This window comes from Thunnus albacares, chromosome 12 (genome assembly GCF_914725855.1).
Source record: "Thunnus albacares chromosome 12, fThuAlb1.1, whole genome shotgun sequence".
NCBI lineage: Eukaryota > Metazoa > Chordata > Actinopteri > Scombriformes > Scombridae > Thunnus > Thunnus albacares.
In genome coordinates, this window is record NC_058117.1 from 14523339 (window position 1) to 14551089 (window position 27751).

The 27751-nt window shown below is 42.6% G+C and overlaps 2 protein-coding genes across 16 annotated transcripts in view; one reads left to right on the forward strand and one right to left on the reverse strand.

Moving 5' to 3' along the window:
• gpc5c (glypican 5c) overlaps nucleotides 1–949 on the reverse strand; it is a 120300-nt gene extending 119351 nt beyond the window's left edge. The window contains exon 1 of the mRNA XM_044369410.1: nucleotides 864–949. The gene's annotated coding sequence lies outside the window, so the exon portion shown is untranslated. The remainder of the gene's footprint in view (nucleotides 1–863) is intronic.
• nyap2b (neuronal tyrosine-phosphorylated phosphoinositide-3-kinase adaptor 2b) lies at nucleotides 910–27541 on the forward strand. Of its 15 annotated transcripts, none has more exons than XM_044369401.1 (10): nucleotides 910–994; nucleotides 2419–2483; nucleotides 2960–3000; nucleotides 7147–8173; nucleotides 10644–10844; nucleotides 14985–15301; nucleotides 19276–20352; nucleotides 23303–24613; nucleotides 24763–24866; nucleotides 25218–27541. In XM_044369401.1, exons 5-10 carry the CDS (start codon nucleotides 10666–10668, stop codon nucleotides 25500–25502), a joined length of 3273 nt encoding a protein of 1090 aa, XP_044225336.1. In that variant the 5' UTR covers nucleotides 910–994; nucleotides 2419–2483; nucleotides 2960–3000; nucleotides 7147–8173; nucleotides 10644–10665; the 3' UTR covers nucleotides 25503–27541. The 15 variants fall into 15 exon arrangements, with proteins under 15 accessions (XP_044225336.1, XP_044225338.1, XP_044225331.1 ...); XM_044369396.1 differs by lacking the exon at nucleotides 910–994 and adding an exon at nucleotides 1019–1236; XM_044369397.1 differs by lacking the exon at nucleotides 910–994 and adding an exon at nucleotides 1488–1571.
• Nucleotides 27542–27751: the final 210 nt, after the last annotated feature.

Below are 27751 nucleotides of genomic sequence, written 5' to 3' on the forward strand. Positions count from 1 at the left end.
TCAGATAGTCTCAGCAGGATGTGAAGCTTGGTAGCCAGTATCGGAACTGACTCTTGTGTCCCTCTCTATGCTTAAAATGAAACTCACCAGTATGGAGTAGTTATATTTTGAGTTTTGCTCACAGGAATACTGTCACAGCATACATCTCATGAATCAATGTACATATGTTATTTTAAATATGGGGCTAGATTGCTTCTTTTCTTGCCTAAAGAAGTCCAAATACATCTGAGGGGTCCAATATGACCTCCAACAGACAGCTGCTGCTTAAGAGATCAAATATTTGCTTCTGCCTCCACGATTGGTAAATGATCACTACACTACAGTTCCAATGTGGAGAGAGCATACAGGGTAAAGCAGAAAGGTCATATTAAGCAACTATGGTTTATCCCAGCAGGACTTGGAGAGGTAAACATCAGTTATACTGCCTCTCAAGGACAGGAGCATAGCTCCAACTAGCTGTTTGCAAGGCTACTGTCATAAGCAGTAATTGCAGGAAAACAGTGTAGCCCAATAAAAGGCATAGACGTGTTAAAGTACAAGACAATGAGAAATAAACTTCTGGGTTCTTGGCTGTACATCACCTAGGTACATGTGACTTTGTGTGTAGGCCTATGATGGAGTAGCAGTAATAGCATTTTGTCTCTGGTTCAAGTTCTCCAGTTACACAAAACAAAAGAACCTTGATAACCAAACAATGGCATATTAAATTTACACATTAACAAAGTAGTGTATTAGTAACATATTCTGAAATAATGTGCCTCCAGCTTTAGGTTTCATCACATGAATAAGCTCAATCATTCAAATACAGTCTGCTGAAAGCTTCAATTGCATCAGAATGTGGAATATAGTATCAAGTTTCTCACCTAGATTTCTCCTCCTCTGTTTTCTTCTATGCACTGCAATTAAAATGTTTATTCTTCTATAGGCACCTTAGATTCTACCTTAATCAGTGCCAGAATGGCAATGAAGCTGCATGGGGACAGAAAATAATAAGGTACGTTAATTCAACTTTAGGAGCAAATAAACAGGGTGTCATTGCGTGCCACCTATGCTGACAAAGCAATGCCTTGGGTGTTATTTGGGTGACAAAGTCCTGTTATTTTTAATTCTTGCTACACATACTAGTGTTCATTTCAGCCTAGCCAAGGACAAAGAGCACATATCTAAAATTAGCTTGGAGAGTAATATCTACTGTGTCTGACACACAGTACCTGAGATGTACCGCTTGGAGCAGAGGTGAGAAAGTTAAATGGGACCTGTTAATTTGCTCCATGCACGCGAACAGACTCTTATCATTTTCCACTCTTCGACATAGTTAGGAAGGCTAGCATATAAACCAGGCTTGTTCAAATAAAACAGTCGGCTTGGAAGATTTGGAAAAGGCCTGAAATGTGTTAAATACTACGAGAACCCACCACCATTAACGTTTGTCTACTGACCTCGATTACTGCTCACTTTAAGCTAACTTAGTTAACTTAGCTAGCTAGCTAACCACGACTCACATTATTATGTTAAATACAGTTACAGCAGGTGTTGCCAACTTACCTTAATGAGCATCCAAAATGAAGAAGGTGAGCTAACGTACCTTTCCTGCAAAAGAGTACACCAGTACACCACTGCAGTTAAAAAAATAAAAATATTGTGGGCAGGTTTTAAACTTGAATAAGTCTTGCTAGTCTAACGTTATATGGTCAGGCCTTGATGGATTTTCCTGGGAATATGCCCCTTTACTCTTGAAAGGCTCTTCATGGCCACAGAAATTCTCACATGGCCTCTTAAACTGTCAACATAAATCTTAACATTTGACAAATTTGATCTCATATTTATTGCACTTCTTTATATAAATCTCCAGATTCTTAAAGTCCCCTTCCACTCAAAATATCTGTGAATATCTGTGTTTTTCTTGTTCCTTAAGTTGGAAGTTTGAGCTTCACTGTGCAGAATGATGTATGTGCAGAGTTTGACACTAGAAGTCTGCTAAAGGAGGAAAGTTTCTCTTTGCTCACCAAAAATTTGAGTTTAAGGCCTGTGTCTACAATAATGATTTATGAACACGACTAGTCCTGTATACAACTTACATAAGTAGGTTATGATGTGAAGTCTCCAGTGCCCATACACTGAGAAACGACTTTTCAGGTAAAAGACATCTTGTATCAAGCAGTGAAACAATGAACAATTGTTACATATCCATAGATTTTCGATTTTTCAATGAGGCAGAAGCAGTATGTCAATTTAGGAATTTCTAACCATGTAATTGAACTTTCTTGTGGAAAAACCATATCAAACACAAGTTATTATTACAAGCAGAGGATTTTTATATGTCTTCAAACATGACTGGAACGGGAATTGTAGACATGCACAGGAAACCACAGTCTAAGGTATGTCCATTAACTGCAGTGTGGGCTGTTCAATCCTCAGTTCTTGTCTGCATAAAGTGTCCTTAAGCACTGAGGACCATGAATGGCCTATCAGCTCCATCACCGGTGAGCACGTATGCATGGAAGAGGCACTGTGAAATGCTTTGTACTGATCTCAGGTCATACAATCGCAGCCCATTTACAATTCCCCAATGAAAGACTTATGTTTTACAATTGTCTACAGTTGTTTATAGTCTCATTTTCTGAAATGTTGTAGTACTGAACATAGAAAAATCAACCACCACACCATTTCATACCGAGCAGCACAACACTTCATTTTTGCTGCAAAAGTCATTCTCCCAAAACATTTAACCTGTATGTCAAAATTAACTTCATCAACATGTGCACCACTGCTACCAGAATGAACGTTGTCTTTATCATGGTTTTAGCCAACATACTGTATATGTCTGACTTGTGTCAGTATGACAGATGAGAGTAACATTTCTCAATTAGACTTACATACAGTAACCCAATATTAAAGTCAAACATCCTCTAAAGCCAACTGAATAAACTTATGTCGTACTAAAGACCTGCTTCATCAGTCTGTTTACAGGTGTCTTGCTGTCAGTGTTCACCTTTCACAGTAAGTACCTTATATGTAAGAGTAATGTGTGACAAAAATGAAAGCACTGTAAATACAAATCCATCAGTACAACAAATTAATGTAAATGGAGAATAATTTAGAGATGAAGAAGTAATTCCCCCTCAACACCTCATTTGCCATTCCAAACAATCATGTCTAACTGGTCCTATCATTATGACAGCAAATATGAAACATTTATGTTTGAAAGATTATTATGGTTGGATGCAATATTTTGCATGTGAGCACTGTAAATTTTAACATGGAATTTGCCAGATTCAGATTGTATATAGGAGCTTTCTGTTAGGATTTTAAATCATTTCATTAGCAGCAGTCCGATAGTCAAAGGTCCTTCTTTCCACATACAGACCTATTAGCTACAGGGAAAAGTCCTGATGCTGTTGGTTTTGGAAAGGCTAACTTTACTGTTTAGGAACCAGGTGAGGGAAGAGAAGAGAGAATATATTTTACTTTTTTTGGAATCATAGTCAATGTGTGTCCTAAATCCTCTCAAAACGACGTGCTTCAATTGGTGGTCAGCAGATGGCGCCAATCACCCTAGTTTTCAGTCCTTATTTAGACAACTTTGATGCTCATTTATATAGGGTAGGTTTTCTGTATGAGATACCATTAACATAGTTCAAAATAAGGTCATTTGTAGGTGACAAGGACAACAAGTTTTCTGTAATATTAATCTGTCTGAGGTGACAGGAAATCACTATTTTCTCTCAAGCCAGTATCCATCTTTCAAAGTCAGGCCTTATTTTGAACTAATCTCCTGTATTTCTAGTTAGTTGTTAGCAGTAGGTCATCATTCACCCCTAGCATGCTTACAGTCATCACATACATGACATTTACACAGCACAAATTGATTATCACAGAAGAACAATATCTATCAGCATTCACACCATAATCAGAAACCTGTCTACATGCTCTTACTGACCTTCCTCTTTTACCCATACAATAGTGATCATGAACATAATTGTGGCACTTCTGATGCCAATTAAGCCCATCCAATCCTTTGACTGGGACTATGGAAGGATGTAGTGGCTGCAGTAGTCGTGGCGGGGGATCCGTTATTCTCTTGCCTCACGCTGTGTCTGGGTCCACTAGTTAGTAGACAGTCTGTGGGGGCTTTAGCCCATCAGTTCTGGCCCTCTAAACTGGGGATTTAAGGGGCTTACAGGGGGTTAAACCCTCAAGATTGGAGCCCTCAACCGCCTGTTTGAGAGATTACTCTTTTCAGTCTCCCATTTTCACCTCTCTGTCTTGGTGGAACAGCGGGAAGTGTGAAGGGTGGTCGTTAGAGACATGCCTCTGCTTGACGTCTCTTGAGTGAGGAAGTGGTGATAAATGAGTGTTGAAAAGCTTGATTAAGTAGAACATTAACTCATGCTGTGCAGCTGAATACTAAGGAACTTGTGGATAAGATTTTCATAAAAAATACTTTCAAAGTATTGACACATCTTGCATTCAGAAATTCTTAAATAGGGGGTATTGTGCATTGAGAAGGATAAGTGTGCATTACGTACATGCAAGCAGACATGAAACATGAAGCAGTCAGGAGGTGTCTGCACATTGCTGGTCAGAAAAGGAACCTTATGCTCCATTTCTCTTGGGTGGAGATGTGAGGAGTGGAAGTAAGCAGTGCTGCATCTTTAATGAGAGTCTGACATCCTCAGTGCCTCTGTCTCACTATCTATCCTGCTAGAGCTTTCCTCTTCTTCACCTGCATGGCACTCCTAGGGAAAAGTAAAGAAAAAAAGGGCAGAAAACAGGCAGTGCCACTAAGCCTCACAGAGACTTTCAAGTGCCTCAAAACCACCCCACACCCTCCTCAAAATCACAGAAGCACCAATTCCTGATGGTAAGAAATCACACCTAGCAAAACCCTCTAAAGCAGAGTCCTTGCTGTATTTATAATGGCTCTATTTCCTTAGTGGTGGTTAATTGATTGGTATAATGGTTTTTATAGACTCTTCATTAGCCTGTTACAGCAGCGGATCAATACAACATCATTTCATGCATGATTGAACCAAGTACCAGACATCTGCCCTAGGGAACTTTAGTGCATATAACAAACAGTCATTAATGTCACAATGTTAGATACTATCAAGGTAATGTTAGAGTCAGTTAAAAGACTGGCTGATATGTTATAGTTTGCAAGTAACAAGTGGTTATTTTTCTAACCACATGTGTAGATCAAATTTATTGATGATATACTAAAATGAGCAAAAATGGTGCAGTATGTTCTCCACACTGTTGAGACAGCCAAACAGGTGTCTAATGTTAAGGGTCTTATTTATGGAAGGGTGGAAGGTTTGCTCCTTACATTGGACCTTTATATTCATAATCCTTATTGGCCTATGTAGTCCATATAAACATCTAATTGCTTAAATCAAGTAGTATCTTCTGCAATCTTGCTGTTAAATCATCTTAGACAAAGATACAGAACAAACTGATAAGTTCACAATCAAAATACAGCTACAAATTAATTTGAATATGATAAAACATACTTTCAATAATGTATTCAGGCACCAGACTTTCTGTCTGTACAGTATGAAAATCTGTGTGTACACTGAGAAGTAACAGGCATCGAATCTTATTTCACCCTCCTTTCTGTCCCCGAGGGAGTGTCCTCCACTGTTCACAAAACAAAGTACTGTTGTGCACATAGGTGGAAACATTTGTTTAACCCATTCACCCCTGAGATTTCCTCACTGTCTGTGTTCATTGAACTCTGAGGGGATTTAAATACTTCCTTTGAGATTGAACACACGGGCCGTGCACCAAGGTCAGACTGAGGCCTTTGTGTATGTGTGCATGCGCTTGTGTGCTGAGTTGGACCGGATAGAGTGACTTGCTTTGTGTGTGACCAGTCGACCACATCCCTTACAATAGGCAGAAAAAGGGGGTGACTACCTTTTGACAGAGCATTTTATCTCAGTGAGATCATAGCAATTGGCTATTTATGGCTTGTGGCATGTTGTTGTGAGACAAGTATTTGAACTGGGTACAGAGACATACTGATTAGTCTAATTTCAGCCTCTCTTACTCCTTTCCTCACTGCAAAACAGATGCCTCTTTTGATAATTATATCCAGCACAGTGATTCATTCCTAGCCCTGCTGAACTCATTAGTGCGTTGTTGATCTTTCTGGACTCCGCTCTCCTCGCTGTATTTTTAACAACGCCATTATTCCCTTCTCTCCTCGAAACTGACAGCCACATGTTTGTTAAAACTGATTTTGGTGCCCTCCCACGCCACTCTGCAAAGTGCAAGACAGAACGGATAGAGGGAGGGGGAAAGTGAGGGGGGTGGGGGGGGGGGTTAAGAGAAATGGAGGGAAGGGTTGATGAAAACAACAGATCTCTGTTCCCTAATCCTTTTGTGTCGACGGTGTTAATCCATCCGAGCAAACCCAGCCCCCCCCCCCCCCCCCCCCCCCGCACCGCCCGCACCCTCCACCCCACCCGGACTGCTCACCCTCCCTCAACCCCTGCTTCTGCACCATATACCAGGCGCTCCCACCACATAAACAACCCACAGCGCTACTGAAACCAATACTTGTCCCCCAGACAGTCAAGCAGAGGTACACAGCAGCTGCAATAGCCGCCCTAACAAACATGCAACTCAGGTTCAACTCTGTCCTTGCTTTCATCCTGTGCATCTCAGTGGCCATTGGGAACAAGTCACTATTCTGAATTGCTTGTTTTGTTTATCTATGCAAACATATTTTAATCTTGCATCAGCATGTCAATGTGTGTGTATTGCAAATTGCAAAGTGTTGTTCTCCTTTTTGTGTGTTTTGCTTTCATGCATTTGCTACTCTTTGTTTTGTTCTGCTTTGTTTTGGCTACTGTAGAGTGTAATGAATGCACTTGAGAGCAACACGGTGAATTCACTGCAAGTGTTTTTGTGTCGTGGTCTTGTTTACGAGCTGTAAGGGAGGTGGGGGCGTTGGGGAGTGGGGGGAGTGCGGTGGTTGCCGGGGGAAGAGGAGGTTGAGTCTAATGAGGTCACACCCTGGCAACCCGATGACTCCTCCTACTCAGCCCCCCCCTCACCCTCTCTCCTCTTGGCCCCCTCTGAGTGTACCCACCCACTCAACCCCCACCCCACCCCCCACCTCCCTTCACCCTCTGACAGGAGAGCTCTCCGTGGTGCTGAAAGCAGAAAAACACATTCAGGCTCCAGTTACAGTGCAGCCGCAAAGGGAAGGCAGTCGAGACACACGAGACAAAAATATAAAATGACTAACTGGAGAAAGAGACTCGAGTATGAGCGCGTATGAAGATGAGTTGAAAAGAACACAGCAAGGGAAATAGGAGAGTAGGAAAAGGGATGAGAGAGGAGAGAGAGAGAGAGGATGACGCTCTAGTGGAAGGTTGCTACAGTAAGCAGTGGGCGTGTTCTTCTTGTTGTGATCTATAGTTGGGAAGCCCGGTGTCATCTGCTTAAGCACAGACTGACTGTACAGACCTGTGTGGACGAGCAGGACAGAGGAAGTGGGCGAGGAATGCCATACCTGGAAACGCACACCACTCTGCTCTACCTCGGTCTCAACCTTAAGGGCACCGTGGATGAGGATTCCTTTCACCTGTGCAACACTGAGACATTTTGTGCATTCGGACATATTTAAGCAGAAGAAGAGACATTCTGGGAAAGTAGATTTTCTTTAAAAACTAGCATTAGAAAGACTGTGAGTGCCTGGTCTGCAACTGCAAGGGGAGTTTGAGGTGAGAGCGTGTGAGTGTGTTAGTGTGTATTTGTGTCATGCTTGTGGTTGCGGGTGCGGTCTGTTGCTACACTGCGTCTTCCCTCCGTCTCTAGCATGTGCAGATGTGTGGAGCAGTGAAGCTGGCACCTGGCTTGGAGTTTGGCACCATCTGGACTGGAGGGGTCGCATCTCCCCTTTCTGCCCAGGGGAGGGAGCGTTGGGCTGGGCACTCAATGGCCCAGCTCCCCTCTAGCACCAGCCTGATCCTGGGTCACAGGGACTCCTTCTAGCAAGCCAGTCAGTTGGACCATACAATGGATGGAAGTCTATGTGGATTTAAGTGGAATAGTGCACTGGTGCTCCAGCATAGGTCAGAGTTCACAAGCGTGCACTGGACTCATCAGGGGAAAACAGAGGACACGTTGGTCCACAAACCAGCAGGGACACAGCCCCATTGTAAGTATGCACCATAACACTTGCTCATACACAACATTGATCCATAAACCCACAAAGAAATATGACGGTAAATGCTCATCTTATACACATCATAATGCATGCAAAAGTATTTTTTTGCATGCATTATGAAAAAACACAGAAGCAGAGCTGCCAGGTGCTGTGCCAGGGTTTGCAGGTTATTTGGTCCACTTTACTGCACTGATGTGTGTGTGTGTGTTTGTGTGCACACACGAGTGCCCACGCGTGTTGTCACCAGACTGTTGGCCTTGCAATCTTTTTGACATTGTGTCTGTAGAATATCCATGCTGCCCTTCTCCTGTGACACGGTTGCCTGGAAACAGAAACGGTGTGCCACTTTCATTTAATTTTCAAGTAAAGTGCACCTCTGTGTCCCAACTGTTGCAGCCCATGTCAACTGGGGCAACGGCAGAGATAAATGTTAATGATGATAATGAGATAAAAAAGAAAAGAGAAAATGCATGGGAAAGAGCAAGAAGGGAGGGGGAAATGAAGCTTTGTTGAAAAAAATGGGTTGCTGAATTGAGAATAGCATTTTACATCAATGACTTATGGGAGGACAATCCAATGTGAAAGGCTTGGTTGGTAAAAACAGTGTGATAAACAAGCTGATTCCAGTGCAGAGTGCTGCTGCAGGCTTACAGGGATTAGGCAGGCAGGCTTAATTCAGCTCAAACACTGTTTGAACTGTGCCTTCCTATTGCTGCACCCTTAACACAACTAACCGGTGCACCTCATTTCTCCTCAGAAACCAGGACTTATTTCCTTTGAGTTTCAGTTCTCTTACTGTGCCTGTGCATCAGTGATAAGACCTGATAATCAGAGTAAATAAAATCTCTACACCACTTGACACCAGGTTTCTGTGCCCTAGTTCGAACTCTGCTCTTAGATGGTGATTTCGTCTTCTGGCTCTTATCAGTCCTCTCTCATGTCGGTAAAAACCTATGCTAAGGAGTGTTGAGGATGCGTTGTAGGGAGTGGAACCGGCAGATAAACCCATTGACCTAGGCCCCATGCTGGATGTATTCGTAGACAGACACGAGGTAGAGAGATGCTGAGGATGGCCAGACAATGGCCGGTCTCTCAGTTGGCCCTGCAATCTCCATCTGGCTGCCCTCCAAGACCCCCCAAATACCCCCCCTCCCGCTGCCCTTGCCTTCACAAACATACATACAGTTAGCGCAAGCCCCCTCCCCCTCCCTACACGCACTCACACTCAGTGCTTCTCTCACACGTAAACAAGCATGAGTCTTAGGCTGATCTGAAAACACTGACCTACATAAAAGCGTGCACTGTCTTCTTCTCTTCCGCCACCGGCCTCTCCAAATTCACATTGGACTGTTGCACATTGTATATAATATGTTGCATGCAGTTGCACATGTTTTCAGGCAAATGCATACTATACATGCATGCACAGTGAATCACATCATTAGCTGCTCCATGCTGTGTCTGGATCTTAAGTGGCTGCAAACAGTGCTATAGTACTGTAAACTGATTCCCATTTTGAAGGAGTGAATTACAGAGTGATTGCACCAATGTCGATGTTTTCATTGAAGAGGCTTTTCCTCACAGACTCATCCACACTCTTACTTATGCATGCCATTGATGCTGCCAGCAATAGTCTGTTACAGAATTAGCAGAGAACAACTCAAGTAGAGATTATTTTTAGATCTTCAACATAAGATTGACGATGATATACTCTATGCATGCAGAACCACGCACTGCAGTCTAGTAAAATAGGCTCATTTCATCTGTGTGGTTTGTCCCAGGAGTACTATATTTTCACATCAGAGCCCAACACATAGTCTTACAACTGCATAAGATGAAAGCCCTTTTTCAGTTTCATTCAGACACTCACTTGGTTAAAGCCAATAATTTCAGCCAGAAAATGTGCAAAGACAACTGAGAAAACGAGCAGCCTGTGCTGATCCACAGCCAATAAGAAAACTGAAACCCTGAAACTGAAGGTTATAAGTAACTGTAGCTAGACAGTGAGTTCTTTGGCTGTTTGCATATTTACATGGTCATGTCAGCTTTTGTGTGTGTGTGTGTGTGTGTGTGTGTGTGTGTGTGTGTGCAATGAATGAATGAATGAATGAATGAAAGAAAAGATGTTGCAACCCTACGGGGAAAATGCTTACTCTTGTGGACACAGGCATGATGCAAGTCTCATTATCTCATGAACCTTCCATAGGCCATGAACTCTGCAGCAACAGTCAGAAATGTTAAAAAGAACAGGAACATCACACAAACTTGATGCGTGACATTATTATGGTGCTGATGCAATCCTGCTTCATCGGTTTTCATCTCACCGAGGCTGACCTTGAAAAATGAAGGTTGAGAGAATAATCACTGACACAATAAAACCCTCATATACCATGTTACATTAGTCGCTATTATCTTTGTTTCTCTCTTTAAGGCACTAACATTTTCTTTCAATTTTTCTTATCAGAATGCTGTGGAACACTTGAAGAATGATGAGCTCCAAAGAGGAGGAAACTCTCCGTTTTTTCCAGTATGTCGAGGAGAACGGGCTGAGAGCCTACAATGGCCTGGTAGCTCAAAACTTGGACCACGCCAGGAATGAGAGAAATAGGGCATTCCTGCAGGAGAAAAACGACAAGAAGAGAAAACAGGAGGAAGCCATAAGGAGGTAGGCGGAAATAAAAGTAACAATTAGACAAAGTAAAGACAACAGATTACTTGACACAGGTTTATGAGCATAGACATATCCTATAAAGACATTTCCATTTCTGTTGGACATGCCAGCCTTTTATGAATTAGACACAGCACACCAAGGAGACTCTGTTCTGTACATACAAGGATGTCACTGGGTTCACTTCAGGAAGAGGTTGTAAGGAATTAGGACAAGTGGCCAGAGGGTCCCTTTGGCAATGGCAGGTTGCCGTATTTTGGGGATTGCCAGTGTGGACTGGTACACCCCATGATCTATAGAGGATAATTAATTTTTCACGTTTAGACTTATTTGGGACTTGTCCTTGGATGGAGGTCATTACTGCTCCATTTTTGAGATGGAGAGCTCTTTAGAATTAAAAAGGAAAGGGGTGGGCTGTCACAGAAAGCGTGTTAGGATGTGAGGGTGTGAATGAGACATGGTCAGAAGTTTCATGTTACTGTACACTGTTGTGATTTATGTAGATATAACTATCCTGCGTTTAGAGAGCGGTATCATTGTCAAAAAGTGTCAACATCCCTTAAAGCTTGAATATGTTTGGTTTGTCTAACCTCATCAGGGATCAGATGCACCCTTTTTCGTATGTTGTGATGAGCAAGCAGTTACAGCAGTGCCACTGTGTGGCATCCCGAAAGTTGAGCGAATAAGAGGCACGCGCTCACAACGTGACTAGCACGTGGATACGGCGTGCTTGTGTTGTGGGGTAGAATAGCGAGCACTGAGTCATTGAGTCATTGGGGATGATAACGGGACATTGCACAAGGGTTAGGAATATGTTGGTGTGGTGGCATGAGTGTCCCGGTTGTTTTAAACCCCTTGTAAAACTGAAAGCAGAACCTCAGGATATGAAATAACACCAAGAAATATTCAGTCAACTAATTTAAAAAAAAAAAATGTTATGTATTTTCCAGTGGTGTAGCAACATTTGAGATCATAATTCTGCTCTGGTGTTTGTTTCTGTGCATGGAAACATGGAATAATATCACCTTTTATATTGTCTGTTTGGATTGATGATTTATATGAAAATGTATGTGTCATTTTTACAAGTCAAGACACACTGTTGGACTGTTGCACATTTATTCATTCATGTATTTTTTTTTAAATTACCACCAAACTATCTTTTTCATAATAAAACTATACAGTAGTCACAATTAGCATTACAATTTGATGAGTAATTTTAAAAGAGAACAATCAGTCAAGCAGATGCATATTTTATCTGAGAAAACACCACATGAACTAGTAGAGAAATACTTGTTTTCCCACTTAGATGGACAATCTAATGATGCAGCAGGCTTAAGAAACATCGCTATGCAATAGAGAGGATTATGGGAAATGCTGTCCTATGTTGTCATGGAATCCAAAAAATTATTTGTTCTGCCAGTCTGTCTGACATAGTCGAAGGTATTTTAGCAGCTGTTGGGAGTTTTAGCTGTGCACCAGATGATTATATTGATGTGGTTTTGGGGGCTGAGCAAGTGACCAGATGTTGCTCTTAACTGATTTATTCAGGAACACTTTGAACCCTTTCACATTTCTGTCAAAGGGTCATGCAATTCAAAAAGAGCTGTATCTACTGCCACTGTGTTTAAATCGTCCATAGACACTATATTTTATGTATTGCATGCATGTTCTAAGTCAACTTCACCTCAGGCCAGTTAAGTCAGAGCTCTAAGAACTCTATCTGGATCTCTCTTTTATCAATGGCCAGCACTGATAGCAGTGTGATACAGTCCCGCACAGTAACTTGGTGAATGTTCCAGGATGGGGCGATGCCGGAGGAAAGTGGCATCTACTGTCCTGCTATCCTTCCACTGTCTCTCAGCTGTTGCCAAAGCTGAAATATTAATACACAGTCACTAGAGGAAGAGTCTAAAAAATAACTGGATTTTTCATGAGGCCTATAAGTAGGTCAATGAGGCGACCCATTTTTACAGTAACTGACTGAGAGTGTGAGGATTCATGTGTACATGCTTGCATTTGCGTGTGCGCAAGCACATACACGCATGCTTGTGTACATGTGAGCACATGCAACATCAGGAAAATAGAATATATTAGTGCGAGAGAAAGGGAAGGAAAGAACAAATGGACTGTGCGATTGTGTGAGGGGGAAAGAGCTTGTTAGAGCAAATGTGTTTAAGAGTGGGGGGAAAGAAAAAAACCTGTTAGAGGGAGATTAAGTGTGAGCTCAGTTGCAGGAGATGTGTTCTGCCTGGTGACAGCTGGAACAGCCATAGGCCAATCAGATCAGCATGTTAGGTTTGAGTGAGGCGGGCCTTCCTGCCTGCTGCTATCTCTGGGTTTCTTTTATTGTATTTCATCAGAGGAAGTTATTCACACAGTCTTACACACAGACATGCCCACAGATTCACTCAAACATGCATGTGTATTAAGAAACACACACATGCACACACAAAAAAATCACACACACTTACATTCCTTTCTATTCACATATGCATTGAAATTCCAAACCAGTTTTGTTTTTCTTTACCCTTTGTGCACAACATATATGTGCTACAGATAGACATCTTTTTTTCAAGCATTTTCTTTTGTTTGTTTGTTTGTTATTCTCAAAATCTCCATCAGCGTTTTGTTTGTTTCTGTGTTGTTGTTTTTCCTGTCACATGGTGTCACAGTGAGAGAACCAGAGCTGCCCGACGACAAGTCAACTCCAACTGGTTCAAGTGCACCTGTGGTCTGTCCTCTAGCCAATCACTGGGCAAATATCCTATAAATAACCCAGTCACTACTACTCCAGTCACACCCACACACATACACACAATCCATGTATACGGGTGTGCGTGCACCCACAAAACATATGCGAGGGAAAGATTGTTATTGCTGTGATGCTGCCACCTGTAGCTGAATGAGATAAGATAGATTTTCCACCTTTTTCAGAGACATTTTAGCCCAGTCATGGATGGTTAATGTTTTTTTACATGTTGACTAGTCTTCACTTATCATGGGATTTGATGTTCTTTCTTTAAAATAACATCAGCACTCTGGCTCTACAGGTTGCTGCAAATGCGTTTCTTTCGTAGAACTGCTGTCATCTGTAAACAAAAGGTGATGGGGTTATGATGTGCACATGCCAAACTGTTATGATGTACACGTGTGCTTTATTATTGTTGTGCAGCAGCAGCTGGTTTTGTGTCTGGTTTCTATGGGTACCGTGTTGCTAGGCAAAGTTAAGCCCCTGACCAATGAACCCACCCCACCAAGCACCTTCTGTTCAGCAGCTGGCCAGGAGGGAGTCAGAGTCAGCAAAGTCACACACTGAGGGCGTCTCACACACACATGCATACACACCCACACATGTGTACACATGCACAAGATAAGGATTTGTAAATCCACACATGCAAATTCACCTTGTTTTTGTTTAATGCCACTTAAGTCTCTGACATTAAGCTTAATTGTGCCTTCCTGATATGAGTATGAATAAATAAACTACAAAGATCAAGCATATGTTATCATTTCTTTTGTACGAACCAGAGTCAGATCTTGGGCTCACTTTCTCTGTGATACACACACACACACACACACACACACACGGCCCTCCTTTCCCCCATTACCACGCTCCACTCAGACATCATTAACGCTCCCTTCAGGCCAATCATCCATTTATAGGGATTGATTGTGTACAGGCTGGGGGACTTCCATGGTGTGTGGCTGTGTGAGCGGCATTGGTCATATCCAGGGTTAAACTCAAATCAATGCTTTGCCCTGAAAGAGACCCTGTTTTCAGTGGCGCTAACACGTCTGTTATTGTTAACTTAACACTCTTATCACTTGCATAGAATGAAATGCACACACACACACACACACACACACACACAAATGTTCACAGAAATAGAAACATGCCATAATGACTCTGTATGTCAAGGTATGGTATGTGTTATTCTTGCTGTCTCCTGACAGGAAAAGTTTCCAGGAGAGGATGTAGGAACTCAAGGATTTTGTCTTCATGTTGTGTCTCTCCCTCTTTCTAATGTGATATTATATAATATTTCAGTACATTTTAGGGTTTTATACAACTACATTACATTTCTGGTGCCTTGACCCTTTACCCTTCCTCTCTCCGCTCTCCTCTCTCTGTTTTAGGACGGGTGAGGACATAGCAACTGAAGGCAAGCACTTACGTATGGGCTCTATTACCATGCCAGACCCCCAGGAACGCATGTCCATGCCCCACCCGCATGCCCTCGCCTGTGGCCAGGGCTTCTCTGTGCGCTCCCAATCCCTTCACTCTGTAGGTGGTGGGACCAGTGGGGGTGGAGGAGAAGAAGAGGTGGGAAGCCCTACCTCTAGGAAGCAGCCCCCACCCAAGCCCAGGAGGGACCCGGCCACCAAGTTGAGCATGTCGTCCGAGGCGGTGGACCACAGTCCCATGTCCACCTGCCGCGGGGAGAGATGTGACGGTGAGTGGTGGTGGCACTTCACACCAAACTGCTGTGCTATATATAGCCACTCTCTGCAGTGCCTTCTTCAACTCTGTCTCTCCTACAATGACATGACATCTAGCTATTCAGTGCATACTTCATACAATACCATTATGGCAAAAATATATATAATTACAATTACAATGAAGTTAAACCACAATTGCAATCGCACAGCGCACTTCCAGAGCTCACAGTATGGCAAAGACACTTTCCATTCTCATGTATGTTGCTGTTCTTATTTGTGCACATGTTTCATAGCAGTTATGACATCAAGGTATTTTGTTTATTCTGGAATATAATGGCCATTTTTTAGAATTTCCAATAATAAAACAACATTTTTAATGCATATTTAGTTTGCACATCAGAAACAAAGATTTAGCTAAAATATGCCCAAAATTTAGGCATATTTTGGCTTGTTATACTGTATATCCACTGTGTCTTTTGCTCAGTAGATTTTCCAGGCTTTGAATGCTGTCCCAGTTTCTATTGCTGAGGGTAATGTCACGGTATAATTAATATGGGAACAAGATTTGTGCATTTAGTTACAGCTTCACTTCAATAACCAACTTCACCCCAGCAGATGGATCAGAGTACTGTGTCAGCTACAGCAGGTTATTGGTCACACAGTCAGTTGTCAAAGCTGGTCTCAGTGCACTTAAAGAAGAAAGAAGTGTCTTAACATTTCTATTACCTCATTTAAAATTGACTTAGTTTAATATTTCTACAAGGCAAATCACCAATAAAGTCCAAACAAGTTTTCCTCTAGTTTAAAACTGGAAAGGCCACAATTAAGAGATGCCTTAATCAAGGTCCAGTAGAAGCACCCTTCAGCAATTTCAGTCAGTTTAAGCAAAATAAACAAACACAATATGCCTCTTTAGCCATGGATGAAAATGAGGGCATAATTAAAGTCCATCAACTCAGTGTAAGAAAAGCTTGAATGGATATGATAGGAATTAATTGAGCTAGAGGAATATTTCCCCCAACAAGCCACAGATACAATCGCTGCTGTAGCAAATGCACAAAACACTCTACTATACAGTTTTTTTTTATTAGAAAATAATCAGACACAGTACATGTGCTGAGCATAAAAAAACAAGCATTGCAAAATTAAGCTAATATTTATAGTATAATAATAGTATTTGAGGCAGGTGGCAGTGAGAGCAAAGAGATTTAGAGGTTGCAGGAAGCTTTGACTCCATTTCAGTTTGGATGCTTCATTGGCAACGTGATGTTAAGGGAGTCGCCCAGCCTGGCTCAGATTGGTGGGGATCTCTATGTGCACACAGATCTTCCTGGGCACCACGGCAACCATCCCACAGAAACAAGACCCCCTGCAGCCCAGCCAATCACAACATCACTAAGCAGCTCGGGCCAATGGGGCTCTAGAGATGCTGAAGTCTGAGGCTTCGGAGCCAATCAGAGCGAGAGTGTGGGGGTGTCCCTGGCTGAGGGGAGGGTTGCATGCTCTGTAGCTGGCGCTGTAGCGGGAAGGGGAGGAGCTTGTCAGAGTAGAATTCATTCAGGAGGAGCGATTGACCTAGATTCTGTTTCCCCAGGAGGAGCGGAGGAGGGGGTTGGGGGTTGCGGGTAAACACATCCGCTACAGGAGGAGGGGAAGAAGAGGGAGCAATAGAGGAGAGGAGAAAAAAAGGAACAGGGAGTAAGAGATGTTTGGAGGGATGGATTCATCATCAGTGCTGAAACTGATACCCAGATCCACCACGCAAACCTGTTTGTGTAGTAATGCAATTGGCTATTGTGGAAACACATGCACATGTTCTATATGCAAATGCACGAACAAACACATGCATGCACTCACAAAGGCAGAACAATTACTCAAAGATCATATCATATCAGTCCAATTAAACACATTCCAGGAACACATCTGGGTTGAACCAAATTTCCTATTAACACTTTATTAATTAGTGGTAATGAAGAAAAAGTGTGGAACCAAAACCAAAAGGCAGCTGTTAAACATCCTGTCGAATCTACATTTCATCCTTCAGTTCAAATGGACATCAACCCGGATAAATCAATAGCCAGACCCCTAAAATACCCCTGCAAAACAAAATGAAATGTTCTGATTTGCATTCAGCCGCAGGTCTTGCATATTCAAAACTTTTTCTTGACAGCTGAATTCACTGCTTGTATCCCAGCCAGCTCCACAGCTTAAAATACTATTTAAAATACTTACATAACTATCTATCCATCTATCTAGTCTAGATATTCTACAAAGTAACACATTCAGATGCAACAGACACCTGCACAGTTAAAGTTCAAAATCTGCAAAGACTGACTTCATAAGTTGTGAGACTTTGTGGTTTAAAATGTGTACATGTCCTAATTTCCCTCTCTGAATGTGTAGGCATGTGTACAACAGTGCGTATATGTGTGCGTGCGTGTAGTGATGGTGGTGAGTCATACAGTTACGGGAAGCATGCGTGTGTCTGGGCCATCTGGCATCTGAATTATTAAAGGTATAAAATCTGCAGTTTGAAGATTTCAGACATGGTCTGGCTCTTAACTACACTTATCTCCCCCTGCCTATCAGAGAGAGGGACACTCCTATCCAAACATCTCAGTGTCTGACCTAGAAATACACTTTGAGCAACACAGTACTATTGAGCACTGTCCACTGTGAGTGAACCACTATCAGGCCCTGTACTATACAGTAGTATCTAGCCAATGTGAACACTGTACTATAGCCTCACTGCACCACATCTAAAGCGATTCACACTGCAATGCTACGTCACCACTATCAGAAAGAAGCTCCACAGTGTGTGTGACCCAGATACTATACTCACATACTGCTCTGCTGCTGTATATGTGACCTAGAAACATGCATATGCCTCAACTATTCCCACATATCTGACTCAAGATATTGCTCTCAGCTATACAGGTTGACCTACATCTGACCCACAGAACTACATTCGGCTTTAAAAGGATAGTTTGCATTTTTCGAAGTGGGAATATATGAGGTGCTTATCCATAGTCAATGTATTACCTTCAGTAGATGGCGGTCCCCCAGTTTGGAGAAGCAGGCAGAAGTACCAGTATTGTGTCGACGTCTGTTCCCCCCCTGATATGTGTTTCACTGACCTTAAACTGCATCCAACCTTATCCCTAACCCCAACCAGTCATCGTCTGAGGTGCTTAACCTGACCCCTACCTTACCTTAACCCCAACCAGTTATCTTTGCTATGCCTAACCAGAACCATGATCTAAGTCCTAACCCCAACCACAGAGGTGGTGCTACGGAAAACACAGTTTTGGCAGGAGGGAAATATTATTCTAAGGGGGACACAACACTGGCCACGCACTGTATTATGCCGTAGATCAGCTGTTTAGGTCAGAAAGTACTGTTGCGGCGTAATACAGTGCACGGCATGTGTAGGAATATGGAAGTTCTATTGTTGAGAAAATGTAGCACCAAAGGAAAGGGGCTGTTTGATGGCAAGGTAAAGCGGTAAAAATATTCTAAATATAGCGTGCACTTAAAGTCATTTTTAGGTGGGCCTTTTTCTAGGTGGCTAAAATACATCTTGCTGCTACAACCGTCCACAGCAGTACATTGCTTAGCTTCTGTGCCAGTACTCATGCCTGCCTCTCCAATTGCCCAAACTTTGCTGGTTCCAACTTCTCACATGTCAGGATTTTTTTGCTTGTCTTTGTCATATTTTGGACTGCTAGTTCAAACCCAACAGTAGAAGGGCAGCAGTGATTCAAAACAAACACAAAACTAGACACTTGAAAATGGTATCTTGGGCTGTGGGAAATTATATCAGGCATTTTTGAGTATTTTCTGTCATGTTATTGACAAGGCGATTAATTGAAAATAGCCAGAATATAAATCATATAATGGACGCTTGTCAGATATTAGGTATTAGGTAGATATTAGGTACTTTATCCAATGGCTTTGTTTTTAGACTTTCTTTCTCTTTATTCTTTAGCAGCTCAAGGATGCAGTGAGGACTGCAGGAGGGTGCCGCCACCCAAACCTAAGAGGAACCCAAACACACAACTGAGTGTTTCCTTTGATGAGTCCTACATCAAGAGCCACGGAGGCAGTGGGGTTTGCCCTCCCAGACCCCTCCACCACGTCACCTCCCCCTGCGAACGCAACACCTCACCGCCACAGAGTGATGAGAGCCCTACAGATGACTGTGAAGATGAACCTGTCTACATAGAGATGGGCGGGATTGATGTTGGAGGACGAGAACCGCTAAAGAGTGAGGATGAGGAGCCAGGAGAGGCTGTGTATGAGGAGATGAAGTACCCAGCTCTGGACGATATGGAGTACCGTACTGACCCTGTGGGATGTCGCTCCGCATGCCCTACCCCGGCACCATATGACCCTGAACCTCTCAGTCGCTGCTCCACGCCTCGAAACATTCCCCTCTGTGACATTCCTGCACCATTTCCCAATTTACTTACCCATCGGCCTCCACTGCTGGTGTTCCCCCCAGCACCAGCCCAATGCTCACCCAACTCAGACGAGTCTCCCCTCACCCCTCTAGATGTAGCCAAATTGCCCATGCTGGAGAACCAGTCCTACAGCAAATCCCCAACCTCTTCTACTGAGCCACCCTCCTCTGCACACATCCGCAGGGAGCTCACTGCCACCCCAACCCTCACTGTCTCTGGGCGCTCCTCTGCACCTCCTCTACCGTGCACCCTCTACAAATCTTCCTCCTCATCCTCCTATCAGCGCAGCCACTCTGCTTGCCCATCGCCTGTCAGCATGGGCCGCTGTCTTACCCCACTGAGCCTCATGCGCACACCTCCCTTTGACGCTCCAATGCCATTCCCCGGGGGTCTTCCACGGAGCGCCTCTGCCACCCCTCATGGCAAGGGCTCACCACCTCAAGACGGTGTGGGTCGACTCCATGGTTCAATGCAGAATGTGTCAACAGGGCGCTCACGGACACCCACAAGCCCACTGGACGAACTAACCAACCTGTTCACCACAGGAAGGAATATGCTGAAGAAAAATGCCAGTGGCAGAAAGTCTAAAGAGCCTGGAGAGAGTGAGTCATTTTGCACATTTGCCTTAAAATGTAGTGAAGCAAAGGGCACAAACAGCTGTCACCATATTTATTTATTTATGTCATTTTGATTCCTGAAAAGTGTAGACGGCTTGTCAACACATCTCCATATAGAAATCTTCATTTCATTTCATGAAGGAGAAGGAGAGACTTATTTAAGAGGGTTAAAGAATCAACCCTATTACCACCACAGAGAAACTGCAAGAACAAACAGAAGCTAGAGAGCAAGTAACATCCAAAAGTGTCTATGGACAGCATGGATGATGTCCATTGCTTTGGCTGCAGTAAACTCTGGAGCAAATACACATTCTTAAAAAAGTAGTTTCCCATTCCCTCATCAGTGGTAGTGTAATGCATCCCTATTTTGCATTAACAAGTTCAAACATTGCTAAATTAGGAGGCTGTACATAGAATTAATTACTTTTACGGTACGATTCAGGGTTTTTGTGGCTCTCTCTGCAACCTTCCTATTGTTTAATCTAGGCCCGGCGAGCCAAACTCTGATACAGATCGTATCATTTAATCTGAGGGGATTAGAGACTAAAGCGGACAGCAGGTCTCTCAAACCTACTCATGGCATTAGGACATCAGGCAGCATTATTTTTAAATATGTAAACATCATGTTTAAATACAGATAGCCATGCCACACTCAAGACACTGCCAAAATAAATGAAAATGTAATCTGGTCATAATGATGTGAGGTGTACAAATTGCTTGAAGTTTACAAAAAAGCAGCATTATCAGTCAGTCAAATTAACATTGTCGTTCTCATGCATAATGCAAGAATTATTTTTTGTGTTAAAATAGCCATTCTAAGCCTGACTGCTTTGACATCTAATGTACTTGATGTAAATGAATGAAAAATTAATAACTGTAGGCATTAATCTAAACTAAATAAGAAAAAGGTTGTTTCATGAATACATGAAGGGTAGTATAGTTCATGTAGTAGCATGTCATGCATTATTTGAAAAGGGTTTCATGTAGGTTTCTAATGAATGAATAGAGACCAGCTGATGATTTAGAGTGAGGTTTGACATGACATGTATCTATATTTTAATTGAACTCTAATGCTACATTGCTCTTGAGAGTTGGTCTGTACAGTCTGAAAGAATTTTTAAAAAAGAACGAAAAACCCTTAATTAACAGAGATTTATTCAAGCGCATTTTGTACATAAATCATAAATCATAAAAGAACTGCAAAGAGTCCACACATCCATCCTTACTCAAAGCTCTTAGCAACTACAACATAGCAACAGTGGAAGGAGGAGAAATCCCTGTTTCTTATTTGCAGATTCCCTCCCCATGGGTAATGCAGCCAATCACGGCTCAGGGCATGCCGGTCTACAACGGAGCAATGAGCTCCTGATGGGGATAGCTATGGCACTGAACTTAAATCTACACCTGATCAGAGGATTTCAGATTCTCTTTTCTGTCCAATCAGCACATACTCTACTCAGGATCAAGCCAATCAGGTAGCTGGAGCAGCTGTGCAGATGGGAAGAGTGGAAGCTGAGACGATTTATGATTTCTTTCCATGTTGACTCCACTGAGATGCATCTTCCAGTTGATGCATACATGTGCCAATTAGTGCACATTTGCTGCTTGATTCCGGGATTAATTATATCTTACTAGCATCTTATATTAAGCGGTGGCTAGATAGTCAAGTCTTGCAGCCATGTGCCAGGAATTCCCAGTGATGTCTTACCAATGAGCCCTTTGACAGTATTTTGTTATCCAGCCCCATATGGTTTGTAAACTGTTTGCATATGTGATCTATACATCAAGGGGGGGCTGTGTAGACAGGTCTTTTTAGATTATTTATTTTTCATCCCAACACCTGTGTGCAAGCGCCACACGGGGCTAAAGGACTTGCAGGTTGTGTGTGTTGTTCTGTGACTGACTACAAGCACACACGGTGTAATTAGCACACAGGCACAGACCTTACACAATGAATGGAGGTTAATTTTTTCTCTCTCTCTGCCTTTCTGAGGCGATAGAGGCAGCAACAGCTAGCCTGACCCACTTACCAACCGGTTAATCGCCACAGTCACTCGCATGCACACACTCACATAGCATGTATGACACATGTGGGCATGTCAGGGGATGCTTGTGCGTAGTACTATATGTTAAAGCCCGTATAGGAGCCATATAGAGGCACAGCCTACGTGGAAATCAATCATGTGCATACATTTTTTATTTGTGCAGTGATGATCTATAACGTCTTTATTGAGCCTTGAATCAGTGACATACATAAGCTTCCCTCTTAGCATTTGCCGCACACACACACACACTGGAATATTGTAGGCACAGTATACATGCTGAAGAAGAGTTAGAGCACATGATGTAGCTGTGCATGAAAAAATCAGTGTTATACACATAGACATCCGATGACACTGTTAAATATTTAGGGATGTGTGTTGTGTTGTTAACCATCAGTATCTTATGGTATCACCATGCATTATATTCATATATTTGAGATTCTGTAGATTTTAAGGTGAAAGAGAAGAACAGTGAAAAATGCAATATTAACTACAAATTTATGAGTTGAATTGATATAACTAAAAATAATGCAACACAGCTAATAAAAGTGGATATCATCCACCACAATGAGTACTATTCTAATGCCTGCCAACCCCTATATTGACGTATCTACTGTACCTCCAGTGGTTTACAGCAGCTGCTTTAGTGAGTAGTGAGTGACACCTAGAGGACATTTAATTGTAGTGCAGCAACATGAATCAGAAAAATTTGCTTCACAGATGTTATTGATTATTTACATTACATTCAAGCAATTATCCAATGTGTATTGAATACATTTTCAAATAATTACCACTGAAAAGAGTAAGTTTGGATTTTAGAATCATCTGATTATTTTGTCCTCTGAATATTTTCTGAATATTCTGAATATTTTTTCCTTTTTTTTTTCTTACAGCTGAGTCCAAAAGCAAGTCTCACAGTGAGTCCAAGCGTGAAGGCAAGGACCGCCACAGCCACGGTCACAGTCACAGTCACAGCAAGGAGTCCAAGCGAGACAAGGAGCGCCACAGCAAAGAGTCTTCTCATCGCAGAGACAAAGACAAAGACAAAGACAAAGACAGAGACAGAGACAAAGACAAAGACAGATCCAGCCATGTAGAGTCCCTTTCTCACAGGCGCAACAGTAAAGACCGTACTTGTAGCGGCGTAGAAGTGCCACCTGTTCGCAGGGATAGCAGGGACCAAGGCTGCAGCAGTGTAGAGCCCATCCCTGTGAGACGGGACTCCAAAGACAGGAGCTGCAGCTCCTTAGAACCCATCCCATTGATAAGAAGAGACTCTAAGGACAGAGGGATTAGCAATGGAGACCTGATGCCAAGGAGAGACAGCAAAGACCGGAGTGGGGGGCATGGAATGGAGTCTTTGCTGAGACAGGACAGCAAAGACAGAGAGAGACTGCTAGATCAGCCGCCTGAGTTGTTACCAAGGCAAGACAGCAAGGAGAGGGCAAGGAATGGAGTAGACTGTAGACATGAAAGCAGAGAGAGACTGCTGGATCATCCACCTGAGCTCTTACCCCGACAGGATAGCAAAGAGAGAGCCAGGAACGGTGTGGACTCAAAACATGAAAGAGACAGACCACCTGAGCTTCTGCCCCGACAAGAGAGCAAAGACAGAGCTAGAACTGGAGCAGAATATAGGCACGATAGCAAAGACCATCGTCCTGATTTGTTACCCCGACAGGATAGCAAAGAGAGAGCAAGGAATGACATGGAACATAGACACGATGGTAGAATAGACCAGCCACCTGAGATCCTTCCCCGACAAGAAACATCCAGAAGCAGCAAGGACAGGGTTGGCTACAGCTCTGAATCCAAGCATGAAGGCAGAGATCGGAGCTGCCACAACGGAGATCTTCCTCCTCCTCCTCTACCCAGACAGGACAGTAAAGATCTGAGCAGAACTGGCCTCGAAGTGAGGCGGGACAGCAAAGACAAAAGTCTAAATGGCTCAGATCAACATCATTATGATGTTAAAAACACCAAGAGCCCTACGGCGATGGAGTACAGGTGTGATAGCAAAGAAAGAGGATACAGATCAGATGGCACGCCCCGACGAGATAACAGAACAAATTACAGCATGGACCAATCAAAAGCACAAGAGAGGAATGGCAGCACAGTGTCAGGGCAGCATTCATCCACGACGACACCCACTCATCACGGGAGATCGTCTGGTAGCCCTCCAATGACTGTGGGAACTGGAAATGGTGAGGGCTAAGACCTCAAATTCATGGGAGAATCTGACATTAACCATTAAGTCAAAGTATAATGTTGTAACACAATGCATTCAACTGAAAATGTGTTTGTAACTACTCTTATTATGTACGACTAAACATGATTTTTCCTTTCTTTGTAGATCTGAAAGCAGCACCTAAGTATAGCCGCTCACCTTCTATGCCTGCTAACCCATCACCAATGGGAACTCCACAAAGGAGAGCAGCAGAGACACATCAAAGCCAGGTATGGAGATCTGCTTGTTTTTCTTTACTCACATTTTTATCCTGTTAAAGGCCCTGAGAGTCAACAGCACAAGTTTAGGTAAGCTAAGTTGGGACAGTTAAGGTTATTTCAATTTCTTCTATTCCTTTTTTTTTCCTCTGCACCTCTCAGTGGGTGGAGCTCAATCAGAAAAAAGATGTTGAGTATGGTTACAGTCATTAAAATCTGATCAAACCACACATTCAAGCATGATTTTATGTTAAACAGAAGATACTTAAGACCTTAAGCCAAGTTTTCAGTGGCTTTGAGTGTGCAACTAGCTAAAAAGTGAAGTGTGTTCACTAATGCAATGTCACTGTCTCTGTCCCTCAGATGCCCCAGATGCCATGGGTATGTGGAGACACGACTATGCTAGAGCAGATCGAGAGGAAACGCACCCTCTGCATGGAGATCCGCTCCAGACAACATCCACACCTGCAGAGATCTCTGGAGAGGCCTCCTCCGGACAGGAACGAGGACAGACACCAGGAGCGGAGTCAGTGCAAGCAAGAAAGCCCGTCTGTCCTCCCAGGCTGGGGGAAAAGCAGCGGGGCCAAAAAGATCCGTCCTCCCCCATACCCTACACAGACAACCGTATTCTGGGACACGGCCATCTGACTGTAACGACAAACACACTTAAACACCTCTCTGCCACACAACCCACAATTACCCATGCCCTCTCTCCTCTGGGTTGTGCTGTTTCTTCCCTGCAACATCAGGGTTATCAGGACAGCCAATAAGAGCACCAGGGGGATGATACTCTCTGATGTCAAAGGACAATGGTGGTTACCATAGCAATATTTCTGCTTGTTCAGGTTGTCACGTTTTCTTATCATCACTGGTGATATTTGATATTTTTATATTTCCTGTGACTGGATTCTTGTAATATAATTAGTAGAATAGATATTTGATGAATAGATATTTTCTAAATCAGATGGGAATTAAAAAGCAGCTTAAATTATGTATAGTAGATGTAGATGCAATCTAATGTTTGTTTTTATGTTATTTTTGTTTTGGTTACTTTACATTTGAAAGCATAATCTATCAATACTTGTACTGTAGTAGCATAATTTTCTTATGCCCAACTCTTTTATTTGTGCTTAAAAGCACTAAAATGAATGGACTATTCAATTCTGTCTATATACTTTACATTTTCACTGTTGTATTGTAAGTTGAGGAGTTGCGTCGATGTGCTTTAGATTACAGCGCCCTCCATGCCTGGTCCAGTATGTTCTAGAATGTACAACAGACAGTCCTAGAACAGAAACAGGAAACTCTGTGTGCTTCAGTTTGTATTTCACAGTAAGAAGCTAAGTAGTCACTTCGTCAAAAGCCTTTTGAAGCGGTTGAATCGTTTTATAGAAAAACCTGTTGGATGGCATGTAATAGAGGACACAGAAAGTGTGAAATATTTCTGCTGTATTCTAAGATACACTTTGAGGGTGGGTTGGGGAGGTAGTAAATTAGAACATACATTATTAACAGTATAATTTCCAAAACCAGCCAAAGCCTGTTAAAGCAAGATATGGTGTGGTTGCACTTTGGACGGCTGGTTATTTCAAATGGGGTTGGTGGCAATAGCTGGCGAATACCAGCGTCCTTACTTTGCCATGCACACTGAGAGCACCATGACACAGTGTAAATACTTGATGCCAACAACCAGCCCGTACAATCAACACTTTTAGAACATTTCTTAATTTTACTGCAGATTATAATAGCCATATACACTTGCTTAAGAAATAATTTTCAAGATTATGCTTATATATATATTTTTGAAAATGTTACAAGTAGCGAGCTGTGCCATGTAAGTTTTCATTTTTTTGGCTGGGGGGTAAAGCCTCAGGAGACTGGCTGTGTGTGATATGCAGTCATCGATGATTGGTTGTCCCTGAAAATATTCCCAATTCAATTGGCTGGCAACCATTTTAGAAATCAAATCATATAAGGACCTATAACATGGCAACAGTTCTACCCAGTCAAAAGGACAGGGGTTGCACAAAGGCCTACAAATCTTTGAGGCTTTGTAAAGAAAACTGCACTACCCATCATCTTCAATCACATTGAATCAGGCTGGTAACATACATGTCCCTCTCCCCCTGCTCTCTCCCTCTACCTCAGCCTCCTACTTACATCATCTAAATTGGTTCTCTTTTGCACATTCAAATGCAATGTCCACATTGCCAAATTAATATGGGTTTGATATATGAGCTAGCTCTCAGAGTGCAAGTGCAGTACCCCCTCTCTGGTGAGAATCAATGCTACAGAGGTCCCTCTTTGTTGTATCTGTATGTGTATGTGAGGGAGAGAGCTGTGTGTGTGTGCCAAGCTACAATGTATGCAAGTTGAATCTTTAAAAATGATTGTTTTAAGACATTCACTTTGCCCTATCCATGATGTTGGTGGGTGGAGGTTAGAAATGTAATAATGATGATGTACAATCTTTTTGTGTGTATAAACGTGCACTGTGAAAAGGTAGAGAGAGCACCGCACTGTCAGAGTCCTCTGTCTTATTGCACTGAGTGTTCTCTTGTTTTGCGTAATAAAAAAGAAAAGGAAAAAACATGTTTGAGGAAAAAAGTACTGTATTCTGATTGTCACTTGGGTTCTGTTGAGAGAAATAAATAAATATGAACTTGAAACCTGCTATGTGAACAACATATCCCATTGAAATTATTCATTTTCCCCAACCTTGGGATTTCGCATGTAGGTTGTTGTGTTTTCAACTGTCATAGCTGTTGAACTCTGAATGACTCGTGGTGCTGAAACTTTTTAAAATATTCTAATTTAGGAGAAGCACAATTTAAATGAAGAAGGAAACATCTCCCTGTGGATGATTTAGTTAGGATTTCGCCACTTGTCACAAGAAG